This window comes from Anguilla anguilla, chromosome 3, assembly GCF_013347855.1.
Source record: "Anguilla anguilla isolate fAngAng1 chromosome 3, fAngAng1.pri, whole genome shotgun sequence".
NCBI lineage: Eukaryota > Metazoa > Chordata > Actinopteri > Anguilliformes > Anguillidae > Anguilla > Anguilla anguilla.
Window position 1 is genome coordinate 59,128,616 of NC_049203.1, and position 21,636 is coordinate 59,150,251.

A 21,636-nucleotide genomic window follows, 5' to 3' on the forward strand; every position below is an offset into this window, starting at 1 on the left:
AAGACGCTCTGCTGTTATTACTGCAAAAGGTGGTGATTTTGATGAATCTCAGGGTTTAGAATAAAAAAATTGATTAAAAATGTCATGTCTCATAATGTAGATCAAATTGAAATGGTGAACTAGGGGGTAATTGAGTATGTTTACATAATAGAGAAGAGTAACCACACACTGTATAAGTGTGGGTATTGACAGTTATGGCATGTATTAGTAGGTTAGGGGGGCATAGTATATGACTGCTACAGTAATGTTGCTACTAAAGGTTATCTTGGAGACCTCCCAGATATAGCTGGTGTTTAAAATGCCTTGTATGTAGCTCTATGGCATGGTTTGTGGGTTTTTTTTCCCTACAACGCATATTGTTTCAGATGCAATACCGCAAGCAACTTATAAGAGAATGCACATGTCTTGGACAAGTGAGTCAATCGTTATACAGCAAGAAAGGGTTTGTTAAGTGACATCATCCATCACTTAGATATGGGATGCGTTGTGACCACTCAGTTGCCGATTCACTGAATGTGAATTTCCGAAGGGTATTGTTTGGCATATATAATGTTAGCATGTGACATCTGTTATCGTATTGTATGATCAAGTTGGGGCTGAATAAGTATGCCTACAGTACGGGTTGCTATACATCACGTGTAAATATGTGTATACACACCCAACGTACTAATTCTGGTTGAGAAGATTAATTATATTTCTGCACCAGTAGAGGTAGTGCCTATTGTTACATGGAATTAAATGGTCAAAGCATGTTAATGATCTACTGAAGAATGCGGGAAGTAACATTCAATAATCTTCGTAAGAATGCTTAAAATACATTCCATTTAACTTCCTCTGAACTTTAACTTAAACAATAATACCTTAAACGTAAGAGTTCTACAAAAAAGAAGAAAAAATAAAAAGAAACGAAAAACTGTGACGTTAGGCTTATTCCCTAATTAGTGCTTGATTTGGTTAAGCCAATGTTGACTTACGCCGGCAGCTAACCAAAGTTACTTTACTGGGGGGGGGGGGGGAAACAGCAAAAAGTATATATTCTGGGGCACAAATGAAATATCTGTAAAATAAATCAAAACCACCTAGTCTGTTGTATTGTGAGCAGGTTGTCGTCGATGAGCCTGACATCTGGGGTAGGGATGTCGTGTTCCTTTAAGTCGGGGCCGCGCAAGAGACGAGCGGGTTTCAAAGCGTCCTTTTGGTTTCCAAGGAAACGTGGCAAAGGACAGAACGCGGACAGACGAGCGTATTCGACTGAAACTGTCCTTAGGCAGAAAGATAAAACAGCCTTATCATACTGTGCAAGTTCTCGGTATTTCTATTCCTCCTCTAGCACGTCTTGTTTTCCTTAGTCAAGGTAAGCAATGCATGCTTTTAAATATTTTTTCTTTCCTCTTTTCCTGCAAAACGAGAGGCAGAGGCACAGACAAAAGACTGCTTGGCTAATTGTGCAAAGTGTAACTGAATATTGTAGCGCCATTTTCACGAAAATGAGGAGCATGCTGCTTCATTTTAGTTGAGTTTTTGTTGTCACATGTAGAGTCGGTTCAGAACTTATCTCTGTTTGAAACTAGCCAGGTAGACTAGGTGTCTGCACCTGTCTGACCACTCGTCTGGATCTGTCGATTAAATCATTTACAGATAAATAGTAGAGCAGAAATAAGAGGTAAGGACTTTGAACAACATGGGACTTAGTTGCTTACTTTTTGTCTTAATCTTTCACTCATTCTGTACCTATGTTCAGCTAGGGGTGGGGGTGTGGTGTTGGACAGGGCTTGCAAGCATTTGAACAAATCTTGAAAAATGACCTCAACAAAGCAGAATTTTTATTCAAAACAGAATGTATGCCTTGTGTTGTAACATTTCATCAGAACAAATATGTTTAAGTTGTCTAGTTGTGTGAAAGTTTTGCAGTGTGTATGTGTGCAGGCATGTAATTGTGCCTGGTAAACTGTGTGCATTTTAATTTTGTTTAATTTAATTTCCCCTTTGTAGTGAACTGATTACTCAATTCCCTAACAGGTAAAGAAGTGGATGAGAGTATCGAAAGCCTACAGCCTGGAGAGAGATGGAGACTGACTCTTGTGCACTGCCACTCCTTCCCCCATCCCTTCATTCATCCCTTACTCTCTGCCAGGCTGTCCCCTCACTGCCATTTACACCCCAGCCGTCCCCTCCTCTCGCTACCTCGTTCCCACTTTCCCCTCTGTCACCGTCTCACTCAGTCCCCCCCTCCCCCACCTCTGCCCCATTTTCAGCCCCAGATTCTGCCTTTCAGTCAAACCCTCTCTCCCCTCCTCAGCCCCCCAAGTCACCTGCCCCGCTCTCTCAGGGCTCTAACCCTCACTGCCTCAGCCTGACAGCCTCATCAGACCAAGATGACCTGACCTGCCTCAGCTGGTTACACCAAAGGGGTGACTTGCTCCCGCTGCAGCCTCTGCCCAAAACGGCACCATTGCCCCAGCTTGCGCAGCCGGACTCCTTACCTGCTCAGCATCTCCCTCCCTCTCCCTCCAAGCCCCCTTACTCCTTCAGCAGTCTAATCTTCATGGCGATTGAAGATTCCCTGGACAAGAGGCTGCCTGTTAAGGGAATCTACGAGTGGATAGTTAAGAGCTTCCCTTACTACAGAGCGGCCCCTGGTGGCTGGAGGAACTCTGTGCGACACAACCTGTCCCTGAATAAGAGCTTCCGTCGAATACACCGTGAAAAGGGCCAGGTATGAACAGTGCATACACACACGCACACACACACACACACACACACACACTACAGCAAATATTACTGATATGTTGAACGCCTTCCTGGGAGTTGTGATGGTGTATCATTTAGCTAAATTATTTTTTTGGGATACACCAATATCAGGGAAGCATGTACAGCTTTTTAAAACATGTTTCATTACATTACATTCGTAATGCAGACACTATTGTGTGTCGCTCTGGATCTAGAACATTATTAATTAGATGTAAGATATTTTACTGAAGATTATGGCACCAGACTCAAAACATCTATTCCACACTGCTACCCATCTTAACATTACGTTTTCATTTTGGGCTAAATTCTATTGGTAGTGTTATATCACTTTTTGTAACCTATTTTTCAGTCAGATATACTTCCTGCGTATTGGAATATTGTGCAGCAGTGGCCTGTAATGGTTGTGTTTCAGGAATATAACCCCACATTGATTTGTTTTGTTATACTGGCAACATGTAGGTCTTATATTCATATGTAGTATATTTCTGAAGTTTTATGAAATTGGCTTCTGTATTGTGTGATTGTTTTTCAGTCTGTGGGCAAGGGGTCACTGTGGTACGTGTGTCCAGAATACAGACCTGCTCTTCTGGAGGTGCTCAGAAAAAGTCACTATTGCCACAAGACTAACAACAACTTGTACAACAAACCTTTGTTGTGAGTATGAACACATTTAAAAACGATAAAAGGCTGCCGTTTGTACTGAATCTACCATACTGTTACTACACAGGGTCTTTGACTACCATCGTTGACATTCACAGAAACACTTGCATAAGGCTTACGTATTTGTTCCCTCCAAAATATAAATGCATTTTGCAGTATAATTAAATTGATGACTGCAGTCTAAAAGGGATTCATGCCTTTCAGAGGAAGGAAAAAGTATGTTACAACTTTGCTTTATTAACCATTCAAAGAATTCTGTCAAATAGACGAATGAATTGTGATATGTGCTAATGTACGTGTGAGAAGTTACAGAATTTCCTTTCCTGTGACTATTTGTGAAGAGATGGTGTTCTGTAGCTTGAGAAAGAATCCAGAACTACATTTCCCATCACCATCATGCTGATCAGGACATGCGCTTACTCTGATGTTGTTTGTATTTATGTTGGGCGTGTCTGTTTAACAGGCTGGAGGGAGGAGACTTGGGAGAAGCCATGGAGTGTGACACTGTGGAGATCTCAGGTCAGTTGATGTCTCTCACAGTGGAGATGAACATATGGTATGATATGTTTGTTCATGTGGTCAGATTTAATGCCACAAACAATGTACCAATGAAGTTGTAAAAAGTTGAATTGTCAGTCAATAATTGACCCTTTTCTGTTTTTCTCTTGATTCAATTTAAAGTCAGAAACCTTGTTCACTGATTGCAGTACATCGACTCATTTTCTTTCCCACTTTCCCCTTTCCCCTTCTCCCTCTCCCCCAGCTTCCAAACCACTCTTTCTGTTGCATGTCTTGTGTGCTTGTGTGGCGTTTCCTTGGTGACAACCAGCTGTTACCCTGGTAACTTAGAGCCACAGCAACAAGATGGCAGACTTCTGTGCGTCTCACTCTTCTAGTGCAATTCTAATATGCAGTGGTTCAGTTCATGCCAGTGAGTGTATACATTCTACATTAACCCCTTCCTAACTGTGTTTAGTGTCACTGCTATGTCTAGTTTAGTTAGTGGGTTTATGGCACACATTGTGATATGTTAATTATCAGTGTTATTTGTCTATATACTGTGCAGTGCGTAATTACTTGGACAATCACATAATTTATTTTGTTTTGGCTCTGTACTCCAGCACACTGGATTTGAACTAAACAATGAATATAAGGTTAAAATACAACTTGTATTTAACTTACTGTCAACTTGTATTTGAGGGTATTTGCATCAATATCAGATGAGCCTTTTAGGAATTACAGTTCCTAAATGGATCACCCGATATTTATGTAAATCAAATTCAAACTGATGGTTTGCACTAACCTCATATTCATTGTTTTAGTTCAGATCCAGTGAGCTGGAGTACGGAGGCAAAACATCCAAAATTGTGTCACAACCAAAATACTTACGCAATGCACTGTGTATCGTAATGTTCCCTCTTGTTTGTCAATGTCCATGTGTTGATGTATCCACGTTTGTCACTGTGTATACGCACTGTGATAAGCAATCTCTCTCTCACACAGATTCCCTTTCCCAAACCCTCCTCCTCTCTTCACTCTCCCCCCCAACCCCAACCTTGCCTTCCGAGCACCCCACCCTGTCTTCTGACCCACCGTGCCCTCTGCCCCCTGACCATGAGGAGCTGGTTACCATGGAGGCGGTAGAACTCCAGGAAGAAATAGCCGAGGAGGTGGAAAAAGACCCCTTGGCCGACAGTGGCTACATCGAGTTCCATTACTACCAGTACCACCAGTACCAGTACCTGGTTCTGCCCGGGGAGACGGAGCTGGACCTGGAGACAGTGGAGATCCTGCAGCTGGATGCTGAGGCTCAGGAAGCGGCTGGGTCTCTGTTGGACCTGGCAGGGGGCGGACATTGACCTCCTTGGGAGTGATTGTGAGAGTTACAACAGACTGACTGACATACGCTAAGAAAGACTGACAACATGTCACCAGACCGATACCAAAACTGCCTGAAACAGTCACATTTCATATGCTGACAGAGTGATGTAGTGAAAGTACTGAATACCACATTACCAGATGCACTTTTGAAACACAAAACCACACAAGCACTGACAAATCATGCACGTCTGACTGCTCTGCTTTCGGGAAATCACTATTTTCTAGTGCAAATATGAGCAAGACAAATATAAAACAGAAAACTGAATTGTTATAAAGCAATGAGACCTATGTGCAAGTGAACACACATTGTTTCATGTGACAGTGACTGTATTAAAATGAAAATGATTGCGAAATCAACTGCCAGTAAATCTACACTGTGATTCAGGGGACAGAGAAACTTGGAAAGTTTAATGTTCAATTTCTTAGTGTGTGATTAACATAAATGTGAAATATTTTAATTTTGTAGTTCATTCTTTCAAAACATGTAAGTTGATTTTTTCCCTATGTTTCTGTTATTGCTCAAACTATATCTGTCAGAAATGATTTTGTATGTTGGCTATCTTGATGGAAAAAGACAATTTTATCTTTTCTCTGTTTTCTTTCCCCATAGACAATAAAGGTCCTTGATATTCTTACAATATAGGGTAAATTAAGTTTTTCTGTGTTGTGTGTGTGTGTGTGTGCGTGTGTGTGTGTGTGTGTGTGTGTGAAACTTTCAGAGGGATCACTACTGAGTGATGAAGTGTTGAGTACCCCTGCTGACCGAAACTCTTCTACCCTGCACAGGTCCATGACCAATCATGTGTTGCCCAATAGTTCTACCCACCACAGGTAACAGCGCTGACATTCTTGGAGAAATAAAATCTCTGCCTATCCAGCCTTTGATGTTTGACAGAGAAGGGAATTACGGTTGGAGAGTCTTGTCAATCTTATACAATTTAGAGGAGACATTTGCGCTTCTGTAACCCATGTACAATTATTGTGATCATGTTTATATTCTTTGTCTAAAAGGGTTTTTACTGGAGCAGTACCAAGCATTATGTTATCACCACGTCTCGGTGTAAACAAAATACCAGCGAGACACTGCACAGCAAGGCAAAGCGATCAGATTTGGCTGCCTATCCAGAGGGAGTGACAGAAAATCTTATCCTGTGCTGTTAGTCATTTTGGATTCAGATAAAATCAAAATTTTATTTGTATAGTGCTTTTTACAGAAAACTGTTACAAAGTTTACTGAGTAGCAGAAAGGGGCAAAAATCAGCCCTGAAGCCCCAAATAGCACAAATCTGGGAATTCCTCCTCTGACATCTGTTGGTATTCTTGCCATTGTTGTTACAGTGATTGTTAGTATTGATGATGCCGGCTTTTGTCTCACCCTCTTGCATTGTAATGTTTTGTTTGCTGTTTTTGATAATGTAGTATGACAATGTCATATTTAATCTGGACTAGCACCGTGAAACGGCTCTGCCCTCTAGTGACAAAACGTGGTTACTACGAGACTCTTAACTACGGATAGAGCATTGATTGTCTTTTCTACAGCTTGGTGCTTCTTCCTGGTTCTGCCAAATGTAGCGATATAACTTGTCGTCGATGAAAGCATTTCCCACGGCACATAAGCATAATACCAGTCATTACGTATTATGTCGGGATCGAGGGCGGTGTTTTCCTCGGCCCAGAAGGCAGGGCACACCCAAGTAAAAAAAAAGAAAGAAGGAGAAACGCAAAGGGCTTTGCTGTAGTTAGTTTATTACAATAATTTGTGAATACGACTGTAAATAAATAGACTATTCGCTGTTTTTCCCTCCCACTAATCGCTGATAGCTAGATAGACAGCTTCTGATTTTAACGATTGTTTTAGCAAGTTTTGCATACAACAGTACATACAATCATGGCGACCATGATCCAAAACTGTTAAACAATGTCTACCGGTCATAATTTTAAGATCGAATCAGATCTCTGTTTTCTTTGCCAAAGTGGGGCGTTGAGGCACGGAAAGAATGACGAACTGGGTGCCACCTATGTACAATTTCCGCATTCGCAGCGATTGACAGGAACTACACCTCCCATAATAAAGTTCGCTGCGCAATCCCTCTGTCGTTAAGTGACCTGGGATCTGTAGTTTAGTCAATATTATACAGTACTGGAAACAATGGTACATTTTGATATATGAACTACATTCCCTATAGGGCAATTGATGTGGGAAGTGTCAATGGAATCGTAGTAGGTAGTCAAAAGTTTTGTGGTTTTGTTTTTTTTCTTACTCAAAGACCAAAAATAAGCCCTCTTTGCCGCATAATTCCATCGGTTGCTGAAGGTATGCAAAACTTAAATCGCGCCTTTCCTCATAATATTGTGCTATAGTTTTTAAATGCATGGATAGCGAACCACACAAAGCATACCCTGGTGTAAGCAAATGTGTGTGTTTCAGGACTGTGCCTGCGTGCTTGTGCAAAGCTAGCTTGTTAGCTGCCTCACTAAATAACTATTACGGTAACTGCGATTATTAGAGAGGTTATTAGAGAGGAAATTATTTGAAACTGGCTGTAGGTAATTTGTCTGTTTCCCACTTATTATTAGAAGGACGATATGGAACAAGCAAGGTGAAGGCGAGTTGTTAGCAAACCAACTACTTGTTGGAAGTTCAAGTTTCCAAATGGATAGTTTTCGTGTTTTACCACCAATGTTTTTTTTAATAACTGCAAATTAGTTTTTTTATTTTATTTTTTAGCAAGAACCTATCAGTCATTAACGAAACTGACTTCCAATTGTAGCTACGCGCATTTTGTAGGAGATATAATTTTGCTGAATGGACTGTCTCTGTTTATAGTTTATTTCAATAATTGATGTTATATTTTTATTGGTATTCTGCTGGAACAGATGCTGATGAAACACCAAACAATGGATAGTCAAGTAATTATAATAGATTATAAAGAAATTAGTAAGATGATCATAATGAACCCACAATGTCTCTTGACATTCTTCAAGTTCAGGAATTATGCACTACTTGAAACAACAATGGTTAGAGATAGCCTCAAACTTGTTTTAGCCTATGGAGTTTTGGGTGGAACCGAATATTTCGAATTCTGCTCCTTACACTGAGATGGCGTCCCACGTGGTGGTAGCGTCTCACTCTGGCCTTTTTTTAAGGACATATATTGCACAATCAGTCGATGTTGCTCAGATGCTGCCATGCCAGCTGCCAGGCTCTTTTATTCTTTGTTCTACTCTCTTTCTGACAAATGACACGTTATCTCTGAACAATTTATGTGCCACGCCTCACACATTAATCCTTGTTACACCTGATACCATTGTCTTGTGTTGGGGAAAGTTAGAACTCAAAATGTAGAATTGGTAATTCAACTCTAATCCCGTTCATTCTAATGTTTGGATCCTTCTCGTGTCATTGTAATGGAGACAGCTGTAAAAAGTCTAAATGATTATCTGTTAGTGGCAATTTTTTTCTTCTGGCTAGCTTTTCATTTGATTTCCCGTTTGTTGCCCGTGGGTGAGGCTGGCTAGTGCTACAGCAACAAAGAGGCTCATTCAGAAAGCATTTGCGCCAGTGTGCGGTAGAGAAGCATGCATTGGCCTCACAGCTGGGTCACTGCATCGCACGCACACACACACACACACACACACACACACACACACACACACACATTTACTACAGTGCTATACTCAGACCACCAGAAAAAAAAACTGGGCTCGTGATGTTTAAGGCAGTTTATGTGTGTTACTAGTATACATCGATTGATGTTGAACTAAATGTGCGTGATATTATAGTAATAGTAAGGTAAGTGTTAACCTTTTGTCATGTATGATTACAGTATGTCAAGTCATCAGCCCCAGTCAAAGTTTTATCACTTGCAGGTAGCAGTAGCAGTGACTGAATAATGGGTAAGGAGCCTGGTCCAGTCCAGATCGTGACTGTGAGCAAGGATGATCACTCCTACTCCCTTGACACGGCGGCGCTGGAACGGATCCTGCTCGCTCCGGAGCTGCGAGAAAAGCACGTCGTGGTACTTTCTGTAGCTGGGGCCTTCCGGAAGGGCAAAAGCTTCATCCTTGACTTCATGATCAGATACATGTACAGAAAGGTCAGTGCTTTAAGGATTCTGTGTGCCCTTATACTGTTGATGCTGTAGATCTGAACTCTATACCTGTGGTTGTGTTAACAGTATTAATCACTGGCTTATAGGAAATGGGGTGTCGTGTACCAGCTCTAGGAATGGAGCTTTAGGAACCAATTATCCCTCAAAGGACTAGGCTAATTGAAATGCTTTGTTCTCCACTCCAGACCACATTTACTGGTTTGGATCCAGTTGAGTGGTGATTGGTGGTACAAGGAACGATACTGTAGCCATTGGTCACTGATGATAACAGACCCTCTCTCCTATTGGTCCGCCAGTCTGAACATGACTGGCTGGGTGGGGAGAATGAGCCGCTGACGGGCTTCTCCTGGAGGGGGGGCTCGGAGCCTGAGACCACGGGCATCCAACTGTGGAGCGAGGTCTTCCTGGTGACTAAGAGCGATGACACTGAGGTACTGAACCCTGCGCTCGCCTCTCTGCAAGCCGTGGCGTGTGAGATATTCCAGCTTTTAATGTTAGGGGTGAAAGAGGAGGCTGAGGCTGGGGTTTGGGTAAGGAAAGGGAGCGGAGGCAGAGATCCGTGGAGTGTAAAATTACAGACCTGATGCAGTGCTGGATGCACATTTATAGGTAACTGCTAAGCCTAGATGGGCTGAAGGTTCTGTTTTTATAATTATGTATTCTGATACTGTACTGACACTTTAATTTTAATATTAAATGTAATTGCATTTAAACACTTATATTTAACTTTGTGTTACCTGCATATTGCTGGTTTCTGTTCATTCTTTTGTCATTAGGAAATAAATATAGAATTATTTAAGTCATGTATCTACAGAAATTGCATGCTGTATATAATGCAGTGTACCCAGGATGCAGTCCTCTTTCACTTAAAGATAATACAAGCCAATCCTAACATTAATCATACTGTACTAGTCATAATTATGTGACATTTGGTCTCTGAAAAGAAAACCTCTGTATTTTTCTGTTTTTCATTTATACAGAAACTGATGGGGAAATAGCATTATGCCATTCGCTTACAGCGACCGTCTGATTGTGATGCTGAGTGTATGAGTGTATCATTATCACCGACAGCACGATGGTGTTACGTATGCTGCATTAAGAGGCTTGGCATTGTGCTTCCACAGGTGGCAGTATTGCTAATGGACACCCAGGGAGCTTTTGATACACAGTCCACCGTCAAAGACTGCGCCACTATTTTTGCCCTGAGCACCATGACCAGCTCCATACAGGTACTTTATTTTTGCCCTGAGCACCATGACCAGCTCCATACAGGTACTTTATTTTTGCCCTGAGCACCATGACCAGCTCCATACAGGTACTTTATTTTTGCCCTGAGCACCATGACCAGCTCCATACAGGTACTTTATTTTTGCCCTGAGCACCATGACCAGCTCCATACAGGTACTTTATTTTTGCCCTGAGCACCATGACCAGCTCCATACAGGTACTTTATTTTTGCCCTGAGCACCATGACCAGCTCCATACAGGTACTTTATTTTTGCCCTGAGCACCATGACCAGCTCCATACAGGTACTTTGTGTGGGCCTGTCTTTTCTCTTGCCGGCATCTGTGTGTCTTTTTGAGGTGGTTGTATTTCCCCTTTGCGTGGCTCATGTGCTGTGCGAGTCCGTGAATTTGTATTTGGTAAAAGTCTTTGTATGCGTTTGGGTATGCGTGCCTGGGGATGGAAATAATGGTGTCACTTGGAAGCCCACAAGTCAAATTGAGATGCAAACGATGTAATTACAACATTTGCACTGCCTGAATTACATTTTAAAATTGTAATTGTAAATTGATTTTACACTTCTGTTGGCGACAATAAGTTCAGTTGAAAATAACAAACAAGGAAATTGCAATTAAGTGTGAATTTGAAGTCATGATCCTGCTTTATAGAACCGTATAATGTGGATACACTTTTTTAATGTCTTGTCTAATAAAAAAAAAAAACAACAACTCTAAAACTGTAGTGATAGTCCAAGACACACTTGTCACATTGAAAATATAGATCTGTCAGTTTTGTCTGTCTGTCCCAAGCGCATCTGTCCTGTGGTTCCTGGCCGATCTATTTTGCTCAGCGCTGGAATGTATTCCAGGGGTTGATTAATGATTTTGATTAGTTTTGATTGTTTTCATTTGATCGCATTGTTTATTTGTGGCTGTTGATTGCATCCCTGCAGATCTATAACCTGTCTCAGAACATCCAAGAGGACGACCTGCAGCAGCTCCAAGTCAGTCTTCCGCCAGTCATCTCCTGTGTCCTTCCCCCACTGACACACAATATACCGACTAATCATGCCCTCCACAATACACACACACACACTGTTCCCCCCCCTCACTGTGTAGTGCAGCTACACTGCACCTCTCAAAACACTTTCCTGCCCCCTCCTGCAGCTATATACACATTCCCTATACATGACACTTTACCTGCCTTTTAGAGTGTCCCTTCCCATATGTATGCTCTACCCACCAATCACTCCTCTGCCCGCTCACATGGATATATGGACACTCCAGCACCTGCCAATCACATGCTCGTCTGCATGCAAAGATGTGCAGTCAGTCGTGGTAACCATCTCTCTGCATCTCTTCTGCAGCTGTTCACAGAGTATGGCCGACTCGCAATGGACGAGATCTTCCTGAAGCCCTTTCAGGTGGGAACCCGCGTACCTGCATCAGCGCTTTCTAATGCTCGCTATCGTTAGGCTTCATGGCTTTATGGCCTGAAACAATATCAGGGCCACACCAGGTTATTAAGTCTGCTGCCTGCTGCGTGCTGCTGAGTAGGGTTAGCCTCTGTCAGCGTGTATAACATTGTATCATCTCTGTCTCATACTGCTTGGAATTCAGATTCAGTGTCGATGTTTTCTATCTACTTTAATACATTCCTCTATTAAAGAGCCAGCCAGAGCCTGGCAGACAGAAATATGCCTGGCAAGGCACAAAAAGTGCTTGCTTGGGTGTGCCAAGAATTCATAAAGTGGCCATAAAGGGATGTTTGCAGTAGTTGGAGTCTCTTTTCCCTTTGATAAATAGTCATTTAAAGTTCCAAATATATATGTATGTATGCATGTGTGTATACATGTGTGTGTGAGATATAAACCACTCCACACTAGGGCATATGCAAGAGTATATGGCCCGACAGTGTGTGGCGATTGACCTGAGGCTGAAAGCCAGCCACCCTGAAGTGACTTGTATTCTTGTGTATTCACCAGCATTGAGTGGTTTATATCTGTTATATCATGGCTACAACTAAACTGCATGAGAAAATTAAAATAAAACAGTATTTTAAAACGTTTAATACAGTACCAAGCTGAAACCGTTACGTACACATCCGCCACTCAGCTAAATATAGTTCTTCTGGTAATGGTGGATGGCCCTACAGTCACTATCAGCTATCAAAAACATAAGAAAAGAGAAAAGATGTTTAACAATGAAAACGAAGTAGACATTACTGTAACTACAGGTAAGATGCATTTAGCTGCCAGTATCTTGAGCAGACAGTCACCTGTGTCATTTACTCTAATTCACATGACTACACTATGTTAATATTTCCAAACTTAATAAATACTGCACCCCTGACCACCAAAATGCGTTGCTAGATGTAATTGTAACAAGACATTCGCTGCATAAAAAAAACGCTTTCTATCCGCGTATTAAACCTTAGCTATTGGTTTTGTGAATTAACTGTTATTACCTGTTGCTATGGTTACATTTCCTTTTATTTGGGATTTCTTAGAAAGAAAACAAAGTTTTCATGTAGTGATTTAGAATTGTAATGAGGCAAAGTACCCAGATTACTGTGCCTCTACACAAATATAATGCAAGGCTCCCGACCAATCAGAATTAAATATTTATCCAAGCCACGGCATAAGTGTGTGTGTGTGTATGCAGTATATTTGGCATGACAGGGTGGTGATCGTCCCGAGGCTGAAAAGAGTTACTCCATCTACTAAGCGCACACTAACTGTGTGTGTGTGTGTGTGTGTGTATGTGTGTGTGTATGTACGTGTGTGTGTGTCTGCGTTTGGTTAAAAAAACCACACTGGACAAAATCCTGGGGGACATATTAGCAGTCTTTAGAAGTTGTTTTCTCCCTCTCGATACAGATTGCCAGCAAGCTAAATGGCATCTGTGGTTTGTGGTTAGTTGGCTCATCATTCCCTGTCTCTCTGATTTGCATGACGCTTATACGTTCACATTACATATTGCCAAAGTATTCAGTTCTAAAAATGATTGAATTCTTGTTTTCTCACTCTCTCACCCCTCCTCATCCCTCCTTCAGTCACTGATGTTCCTCATCCGAGATTGGAGCTTTCCATATGAGTACGGTTACGGGTTCAAAGGTGGCAACCAATTCCTAGACAAACGCTTGCAGGTAATTGTCGTTCTTGGTTTTGCAGTAGTGGTAAAATTCCATTAAATGAAATTGTTGTCTATCATATCTGTTACCCAGGAAACTGGTTATAATCAATACTGTATATTTCATTGACCTGTCTTTAAACAAATGGTTATCATGTTCATTGCTCCTCATTTCACGGTGTAGGACAGCTTGTCATTCGGGAGTCGCAATGCTACGTGAACGCAATGCTACATGTGTACATGGCATCAAAAGGAATGATGCATGCTTTTATAAAACCTTCACAGATTCATACATTCACTGTTTTCATGTAAATTAATTGATCATTTCTAACGGGCTGCAATATGGTTAAGTTCGAGTTTAAAATCACCACCTTAACACTGCACATCACCACCTGGGAAAAATCTCTGAAATGAATGGATATTCCCTACTCATGAAAAGAGTGGCCTTGAGTAATTAGTATTCTGGAGGCGTGACTAAGTTGGACAAGTTGGTTGCTATTCAAAGCCAGCAATTTATAACCTGACGGGATCTTACAGCCAGACAGTCTGACAACGAGAGGCAAGTCAGTAACAGACCATGGGTAACTGCAATGGAACTGAGCCATTTTTAGTGATGAATCATGGGTCAGTGCTTGCCACTGATGGACAGGATGTAGAAGACAGGATGCTCTTTGCTCTGTGTGGCATTGTGGAAGGATGCTGTTCAGTGGTGGTCTTTTGTGATGTGCAGGTAAAAGAGGCTCAGCACGAGGAGCTGCAGACTGTGAGGGAGCACATCTACTCCTGCTTTAACTCCATTTCCTGTTTCCTGCTGCCACACCCGGGGTTAAAGGTCGCCACCAGCCCAGCCTTCAATGGCCAGCTCAAGGGTACGGCCAGCTCTGTCCATCTCTGATTGTGGCCTTGTGGATTGGTTTGAATTTGTGCATTAGTGTTTGTGAGCCAGGACATGTATGTATGTGCTGATTTTATTGGCCTGTTGTATTTTTTTTTTGTTGGTGCCTTTACAATATTTAAGATTTGCAGAAGGTGACAGCATGTATTTCTAATTTTAAATTAAATTTCCTTCGATGTGTTTGTCACAAAGGCTGCTACAGAAAATGTTTTAACGGTCGGTGATTGATTACAAACCTGGGTCACTGATTAACTGAATTATTGATTGGCTGATCTATTCCCTGACTGATGGATTGATCCCTGCCCTCCAGATGTGGCTGGAGAGTTCAAGGACGAGCTGCGCCAGCTGATTCCCAAACTTCTGCACCCCGACAGAATGGCCGAGAAGGAGATCAACGGCAACAAGGTCACCTGCAGGGGCCTGGTGGAGTACTTCAAGGTGAAGTGGCTGAATGGCTGTTCTCCTGTCCCCCCACTCTACCCTCTGTGTCTCTCTGTACCCGTTTCTGTCACTTCCTCTGTTCCCGTTTCTGTCACTGTTCCTCTGTTCCAATCTCTCTGTACCCGTTTCTGTCACTGTTCCTCTGTTCCAATCTCTCTGTTCCCGTTTCTGTCACTGTTCCTCTGTTCCTCTCTCTCTCTACCCGTTTCTGTGTGTGTCTGCACGTCTCTGTCTCCGTATCCATTTCTGTTGCTCTGTACCCCCGTTTATATGTTTGTCTACACGTCTCTGTCTGTACCCCTGAGTTTCTTTCACTCTTTTCCTCTTCTCTCTCCTGCTTTGTGTGTAGCTCCAGTAGGGGGCACTGTGTAGTTGAGCTGCATTCCACCCATGCAGGCTTCACTTTTGTATGTGAACGGATGTTTCCCAGTGAAGCCCCTCCCATTTGTCAGTACATCACCCTACATTACTCTTGGACTCTTCTTATATGAGGATCTACCGAGCAAAGATACGCAGTTATTAATTTGTGATCTCAGACGGTGTTTTTAAAGGAGGGATTTTTTTCCTCTAATGAACTGATGGCTCTGTACAGCTGAATCTTTGAAGATTTGAAAGCTGGGATCTTGTACATTTTAATTTGTGAAAAGACCATACACACATTTAATGATTGTTCATACATGTATGAAATAAATGTACTAAAGTTTATGAAATAATCTGCTCAATGTTCAAAGCCTTCCATCTAATGATCCCACATACTAGCCCACTTTGGTAGCAATAATATTCAGTCCTGTTTAGCAGGGAAGTGGGGAAATGATAGGTGTTTTTCTGTACACATAGCATCTTTGGTTATTGTTTTCGTAGTTATATTTTTGTGTTCATAAACTTTGTTGTTTCAGGCATACATCAAGATCTACCAGGGAGAAGACCTACCCCATCCCAAGTCAATGCTACAGGTGTCCTCCCTTCTACAGACTATGCAACGCCTGCATCACAGTCATGCTTTAGCTATGTCACGCAACATTTTTCACCACTTTACCACTTCTGCCATATTTAAGTGCAACGCTTACATTTATGTGTTACGCCCATCGAATGCACTTTATAATGTGCTACTCAATGAATGCAGTTGTTAAATGAATGCTGTTTTGGATTGACTCAGGTTGTTTGCTCCAGTGTATATAATTCTATAGCTATGATTGGTCCTGTAGACCATGTCATGTCCAGCAGCCCTTCTTCATGTGTACTTGGACTCAAGGCTGCATGCTGGGTGGGATAGTTTTATGCAAAATCAGTCATACATGTGAAAACTGTCTGTCTCTCCCAGGCCACAGCAGAGGCCAACAACCTGGCAGCTGTGGCTGCAGCCAAAGACCTGTACTACAAGAACATGGAGAAGGTCTGTACGTGTTTCTGTGAACTGTGTGCATCCATAGATCTGAGAAGGGGAATTGAAATATTGAAATATTAATATGGTATACTTAAACTGCTGTGTGAGCTTGTGGCTTAAACTGCAGATTAAAATTGAAGAGACACCAAAGTGTGTAGGCCCAGAGACACTTTGAGCTGTTTTCATATATGGATCATGCTATGTACAATTATGTTATTGTAGTAGTGAGTTTATTGAGCCCAGTAAATCAAATCAATATGACTGTTGCATCTGGAAAAATGCTTTTTCTAGCACCTAAATTTAGGACCACAAAATATTCCTGAAAGAATGTGTTGTTTATTTGAATTCTGTCATTTTCTCACAGGTTTGTGGGGGAGACTTGCCCTACGTCTCCCCAGATTCCCTCGAGGAAAAACAAGAATTCTTCCGTCGTGAATCCCTTCATCTCTTCGTCTCCACCAAAAAAATGGGAGGACAGGACTTTTGTGACCGCTACCAGTCCCAGCTGGAAGATGAGCTTGGTGTGTTGTGGCAGTCTTTCAGTAAACACAATGAGGTGAGAAACGGAGAGCGTTGCGTCCTTTCTTTCTGTGTTGCGCATCTTGAAAGCACTTGGCTATGTGATTATCTTGGCTTCTCAAGGACAATGTGAGTACAGGCACTTTATGTGAGGAAAGAAGTGATTTTATATTCTTATCACTTCTTGCATGCTTTTTTATCACCACCTATGGTGATGCCTAGCACTTCAAATAGCAGTATACTTCAGGTTCAATAGACTTGAATTGAAGTCAGTATATTAAACAGCCTATGGGTTGGGATACAGGTTTGAAGTATTTGTTGCTCTACATAAAAGTGAGTTGAACATGTGTGTGTTTTTTCCAATAATAAACCATGCTTATTCTCTCACTCATCCATTGTAGAAGAAATACTTGAACTGTTACCATGTTGATTCCTCCCTGTATCATCCCCCCCTAGTCCAAGAACATCTTCAGTGCATTCCGGACACCTGCAGTGCTTTTTGTCCTCGTGTGCTTCCTGTACGTGCTGTCGGGGATGCTGCTCTTCGTTGGGCTAGTCACGGTGTCCTCAGCGTGCGACATCATGTTGCTCCTGGCCATGATCGCCATGCTCACCTGGGCCTTCATCCGCTACTCGGGCAAATACCGGGGGGTGGGCACTACCATAGACCAAGCAGCTGGCGTGGTGCTGGAGCAGGTAAAGACTAGGGGGAAATAATAATGAATGCATCTGTGACAGTTTTTCTGTGTTTATAACAGATTACATAATAATATTTGTAGAGCAGTATTTATTATGTTTGTTGAAAAATGTAAGGCCAAACCCAGTTTTTACTTTGACATATCAGCCCCATTCAATATCTTCAGATAGGGCCAACCAAGGCTTTTCATATGCTTTTATTACATTATTCACATTTAACTATCCCCAGAGTTTAATTTATTTAATTGAAGATTTTAGTATGATTGATAAGAATTCTGCTCTTTGAGGTTCATGTATGAAGACCTATAATGGGTGACTGTTTTCATTGGTTGTTACGAGTGGCTGCAGTTATTTAAATAATCTCCATGGAAACCCTTGTCAGATCCAGGGTGTGGTGTTGTGGTTGGTACTGTATGTTTGTGCCTGGCTGTGTTTTTTTATTTTTTCATAGGAAGATTATCATGGTTTAATGGTTATCTTTCAGGCCACAGTGGTGCTAAACATGTCAAGAGGAGCAGCAGTTCCCCAACCGAAGAAGACCAGATAGCTTCTCAGCCCCCAGGAACAAGACGAGAAATCCTACAATGCATAGTAGAGATGCAGTGCGACACTGGTCCAACATTCCAACTTAATCACACGTGCAAGAATTGTAAACGTAATGCCACGTCAACAAATTCACCAGCACACTGCTTTTTTAAATAATCATAAAAGCGCTATAGTACACAATGTTACAATGACACAACATTAATGAGAAGAGCACCATGGAGTGCAAACCAGCTTTAATCTTCGAGGTTGGGTGTGACCTCTGCTTCCCCCCCCCCCCACCATGAACTTGCTCCAGTATAATTACTGCCCCCATTCACATTGTGCCTCTAGAGCTCCCTCTGTTTTAAACAGCTGTGAGGACTCTGATCAAGCCCACATAATGAGTTAAATTTGAAACTTTGATCGACTAGTAAGATCCATCTCCCGAGTGTGTGCTTAGTTACTTAACAAAACCCTTCCCCTGGATTTTTATTCATGTGCATTTGCTTTTTTTCCCACAAAAAAATGAAAAGTCAAGCTCATTGATTCGTTTTGCTCATGTCAGAGGGCAATACTAATTTTCTTAATTGGCATACCTTATGTCCCCAGGATATGTCAACGCCCTTTCTCCATTTACTCTGCTGTGCCTTATATGTATCTACATAAACTTAGTTATCATAAATGCCTCAGGGGTGCTCTAGGGTGCAGTGGGCTTTTGTTATGTATCGACATACCATTTAACAATGCCGTGTTATTATGTATTATATCATTTATGGTGCTTGACTTTCCTCTTCTGACTGTCACCTTTATATTATATCTTCTGTTGTGTCAAGAATGTTTTTTTTATTATTCATTTGCTGAACATCACTGCTAAGCATTAAAACCCCTTGTCTCATTGACTTCCATCCATCCCATCCTGGTGACTACATTAATATCTTTTTCCTGATTGATGCTTCCTCCTGTCTTACTGTTTTCCCAAAGGAATATCCTGCATTGTGTTTAGAGATTTCACCTATCCAGTAATATTCCATGTATTGTAACACTAATTCCAGTTTCAGTTCTGCTCTATTGCTATTGCGTAGAGTGTCCTGAAACAACCTATTCAGGCAAAAAACAAACAAACAAAAAAAAATGGTTTGGTCTGTAAAATGCTTCATAATAAAACTACTCTTCTATTATCAGTCACGGAGAGATGGCGGTTCAAAGGTCATTTTTACCTGTCCCGTGGTGTCTTTATGGGGTTGTCTTAAATTTATAAATTAGTTCTGTTTTTTCAGGATGTTCTTTAATGGTGGCAAGTCCAGTTCTTCTCTTTGCAATATTGCCTCACATGTCACATTCCATGCTGAATTGTATTCCATTGTATTGTGTGTAGAAGTGCCTGCTTAAAACAGAATGTGTTAGACATAAATGTGGAGTTTATGTTCTGTACATTTATTGCACTTGTTTCTCTCCACTGTTACATTGCAAGCACACTCATCATTCCAGCAATAAAATATATATTGTATGCTTTAAATGTATGTCCGCATTGTTTACTTTAATTCTGTTGTATATCTTTGTGTACTGGACATATATTACTGAAACAAGAAAAAGGCTTTTAAACCAAATAAAAAGAAAAAGTTGGAAATAATTTACTTTGGTTGGACTCTCAGTAAACTCCCAGCTGGTTTCTGTTCTGTTTTATTTCTGTGTATGCAATCCTGCAGAGTAGCATTTATTCTGAACTCTAATGTTGCTTGTGTTCTAACTTCCGGTACCGGTTGTGTGGTGCAGTGTCTGTATGTGCCCACTGGATGACAGCACTGACCCATAAATACGGTGCTCCTTTAAATATATCAGTTTTCTTCTACTTTCTGTTGCTATGCCAAGTATATTGCATGTAGTTTTGTTGCATGTTTGCCACCATTTCCTTGTCTCTTCTAAATTATTCAGCCATATTGGTGACAAATTGGTTGTATTTTTAGTTACCTTACATATAAACATGTCGTGATTGCACATACAAATGATCGTCTTGCGTGAAAAATGTGTATATACAGACAGCGCAATTATAAAATGTCGTTAAAAAATCGCCCTGCCTGAAATAAAGATTGCTGACCCACTCATTTTCTATAGCGACAGTCTGTTACTGCTCCTCCCTCTTTGCATTTTGCTGCCCTTTTCTCTATTCCTCCTCCCATTTCTCCTCCTCTGTCTGAATTCTGTCTCGTTTCTTTTTTTCTGCTGTTCAATGCACCCTCTCGCGTTGAATGAATTTCGCTGTAGAAATGAAATACCCTTATTGCCTTATATGGCGATAGGCGCCGCCGAGCCTCCTGGTGTGCGCGAGATTGAGTGCGCGCACTGCCGCCACCATTCGCTTCCTTATTTGGAAGTGAGTTCAACTAACCTTAGAGAGTGAACGAAAGAGAGATAGCCTACGATGACATAGTACATTGACGAACAGACGCCCAATCTGTGGCAGCGTGTTACCGTTTGTCTGAATAGAGAATATTGTAGCAATACAGTATACGCTGCACCGACAGTGCGCAGAGATGCAGTGCGAGACCCACGTTGGGTGATAATGCACCAAAATTAGTACAGTGTGTCCATTATTGTTGATTGTCTAAAGCAGCTGTTCCCAGTTGTTGATGCATCGCAAACAACAATCATTGGTCGAAGCCTGTATTTGTGTCAGCTCACATACATTTATCAATAAAAGGGATAATGCAGAATTGGCAAACAGAAGTAGCCCTTATTATCTGTTTTGTAATCAGCCTATGATTTTAATTTGGCTATGAAGATCATCGGTTCATTTTAAAACCAGTTATTATATATATGTATTAAAGCTGTTTTTGGCCAGCTAGTGTAAAGTCTAGGAAAAAAGACATACAGGAAACAAATAATGAACAGAGAAAAAAGGTTTAAAGCCTCTCTATCCCTACTCAATGCAACACTGTTTCCTGGCAAATAAATTTTCTCTCAACCTTTCTTAGTGGCTGTCAGATTTCCTAATTTCCTTCCCCCTGCCTCTGTCATTGACACATTTCCTGAAAGTGAAATAATCTAAATGTTGCTGTCTTTCTTCCGCAATATTTTTTTATGTGGTTATGGTTCATAATTATGTAGAATCTGTAGATTTCTTTGGAGTCTTCTGGTTCTTTAAAGCTGAGACCAGTAAGCAATATAAAGTGCTATTATTTACAACAGACCATAAAATAACGGAATTTTGGTGTCTGGTACAAGCACATTATGTTTTTGCAAAATAGTAAGTTGCTTGACAAATAAATTAAGAAACAATCACAATTCATTTATATTTCTTGATAAATATAACAGGCTATAGATCAGTGGTGTCAAACTCGTGCCATGGAGGGCCGTGTGTATGCAGGTTTTCATTCCAACCAATTAATGCTGCCTTAATTGAGTCCAATTACTCATTC

The 21,636-nt window shown here is 41.3% G+C and overlaps 2 protein-coding genes and 1 long non-coding RNA gene across 3 annotated transcripts; all 3 read left to right on the forward strand.

The window, feature by feature from the left end:
• The first annotated feature begins 1,187 nt into the window (after positions 1 to 1,187).
• si:ch211-145o7.3 (forkhead box protein N2) lies at positions 1,188 to 5,932 on the forward strand. The gene is made up of 5 exons (XM_035409067.1): positions 1,188 to 1,354; positions 2,020 to 2,716; positions 3,284 to 3,405; positions 3,875 to 3,930; positions 4,915 to 5,932. The coding sequence occupies exons 2-5, from the start codon at positions 2,066 to 2,068 to the stop codon at positions 5,268 to 5,270; spliced, it is 1,185 nt and encodes a 394-aa protein (XP_035264958.1). The 5' UTR covers positions 1,188 to 1,354; positions 2,020 to 2,065; the 3' UTR covers positions 5,271 to 5,932.
• Positions 5,933 to 7,463: 1,531 nt separating this feature from the next.
• atl3 (atlastin 3) lies at positions 7,464 to 19,850 on the forward strand. Its single transcript, XM_035409066.1, has 14 exons — positions 7,464 to 7,606; positions 9,163 to 9,389; positions 9,701 to 9,835; positions 10,529 to 10,633; positions 11,582 to 11,632; positions 11,996 to 12,052; positions 13,684 to 13,776; positions 14,491 to 14,629; positions 14,966 to 15,093; positions 15,993 to 16,049; positions 16,418 to 16,489; positions 16,845 to 17,036; positions 17,456 to 17,695; positions 18,180 to 19,850. Exons 2-14 carry the CDS (start codon positions 9,186 to 9,188, stop codon positions 18,240 to 18,242), a joined length of 1,536 nt encoding a protein of 511 aa, XP_035264957.1. The 5' UTR covers positions 7,464 to 7,606; positions 9,163 to 9,185; the 3' UTR covers positions 18,243 to 19,850.
• LOC118223024 lies at positions 10,640 to 11,349 on the forward strand. The gene is made up of 2 exons (XR_004764383.1): positions 10,640 to 10,891; positions 10,935 to 11,349. It is a non-coding gene; the product is annotated as an uncharacterized LOC118223024 (long non-coding RNA).
• Positions 19,851 to 21,636: the final 1,786 nt, after the last annotated feature.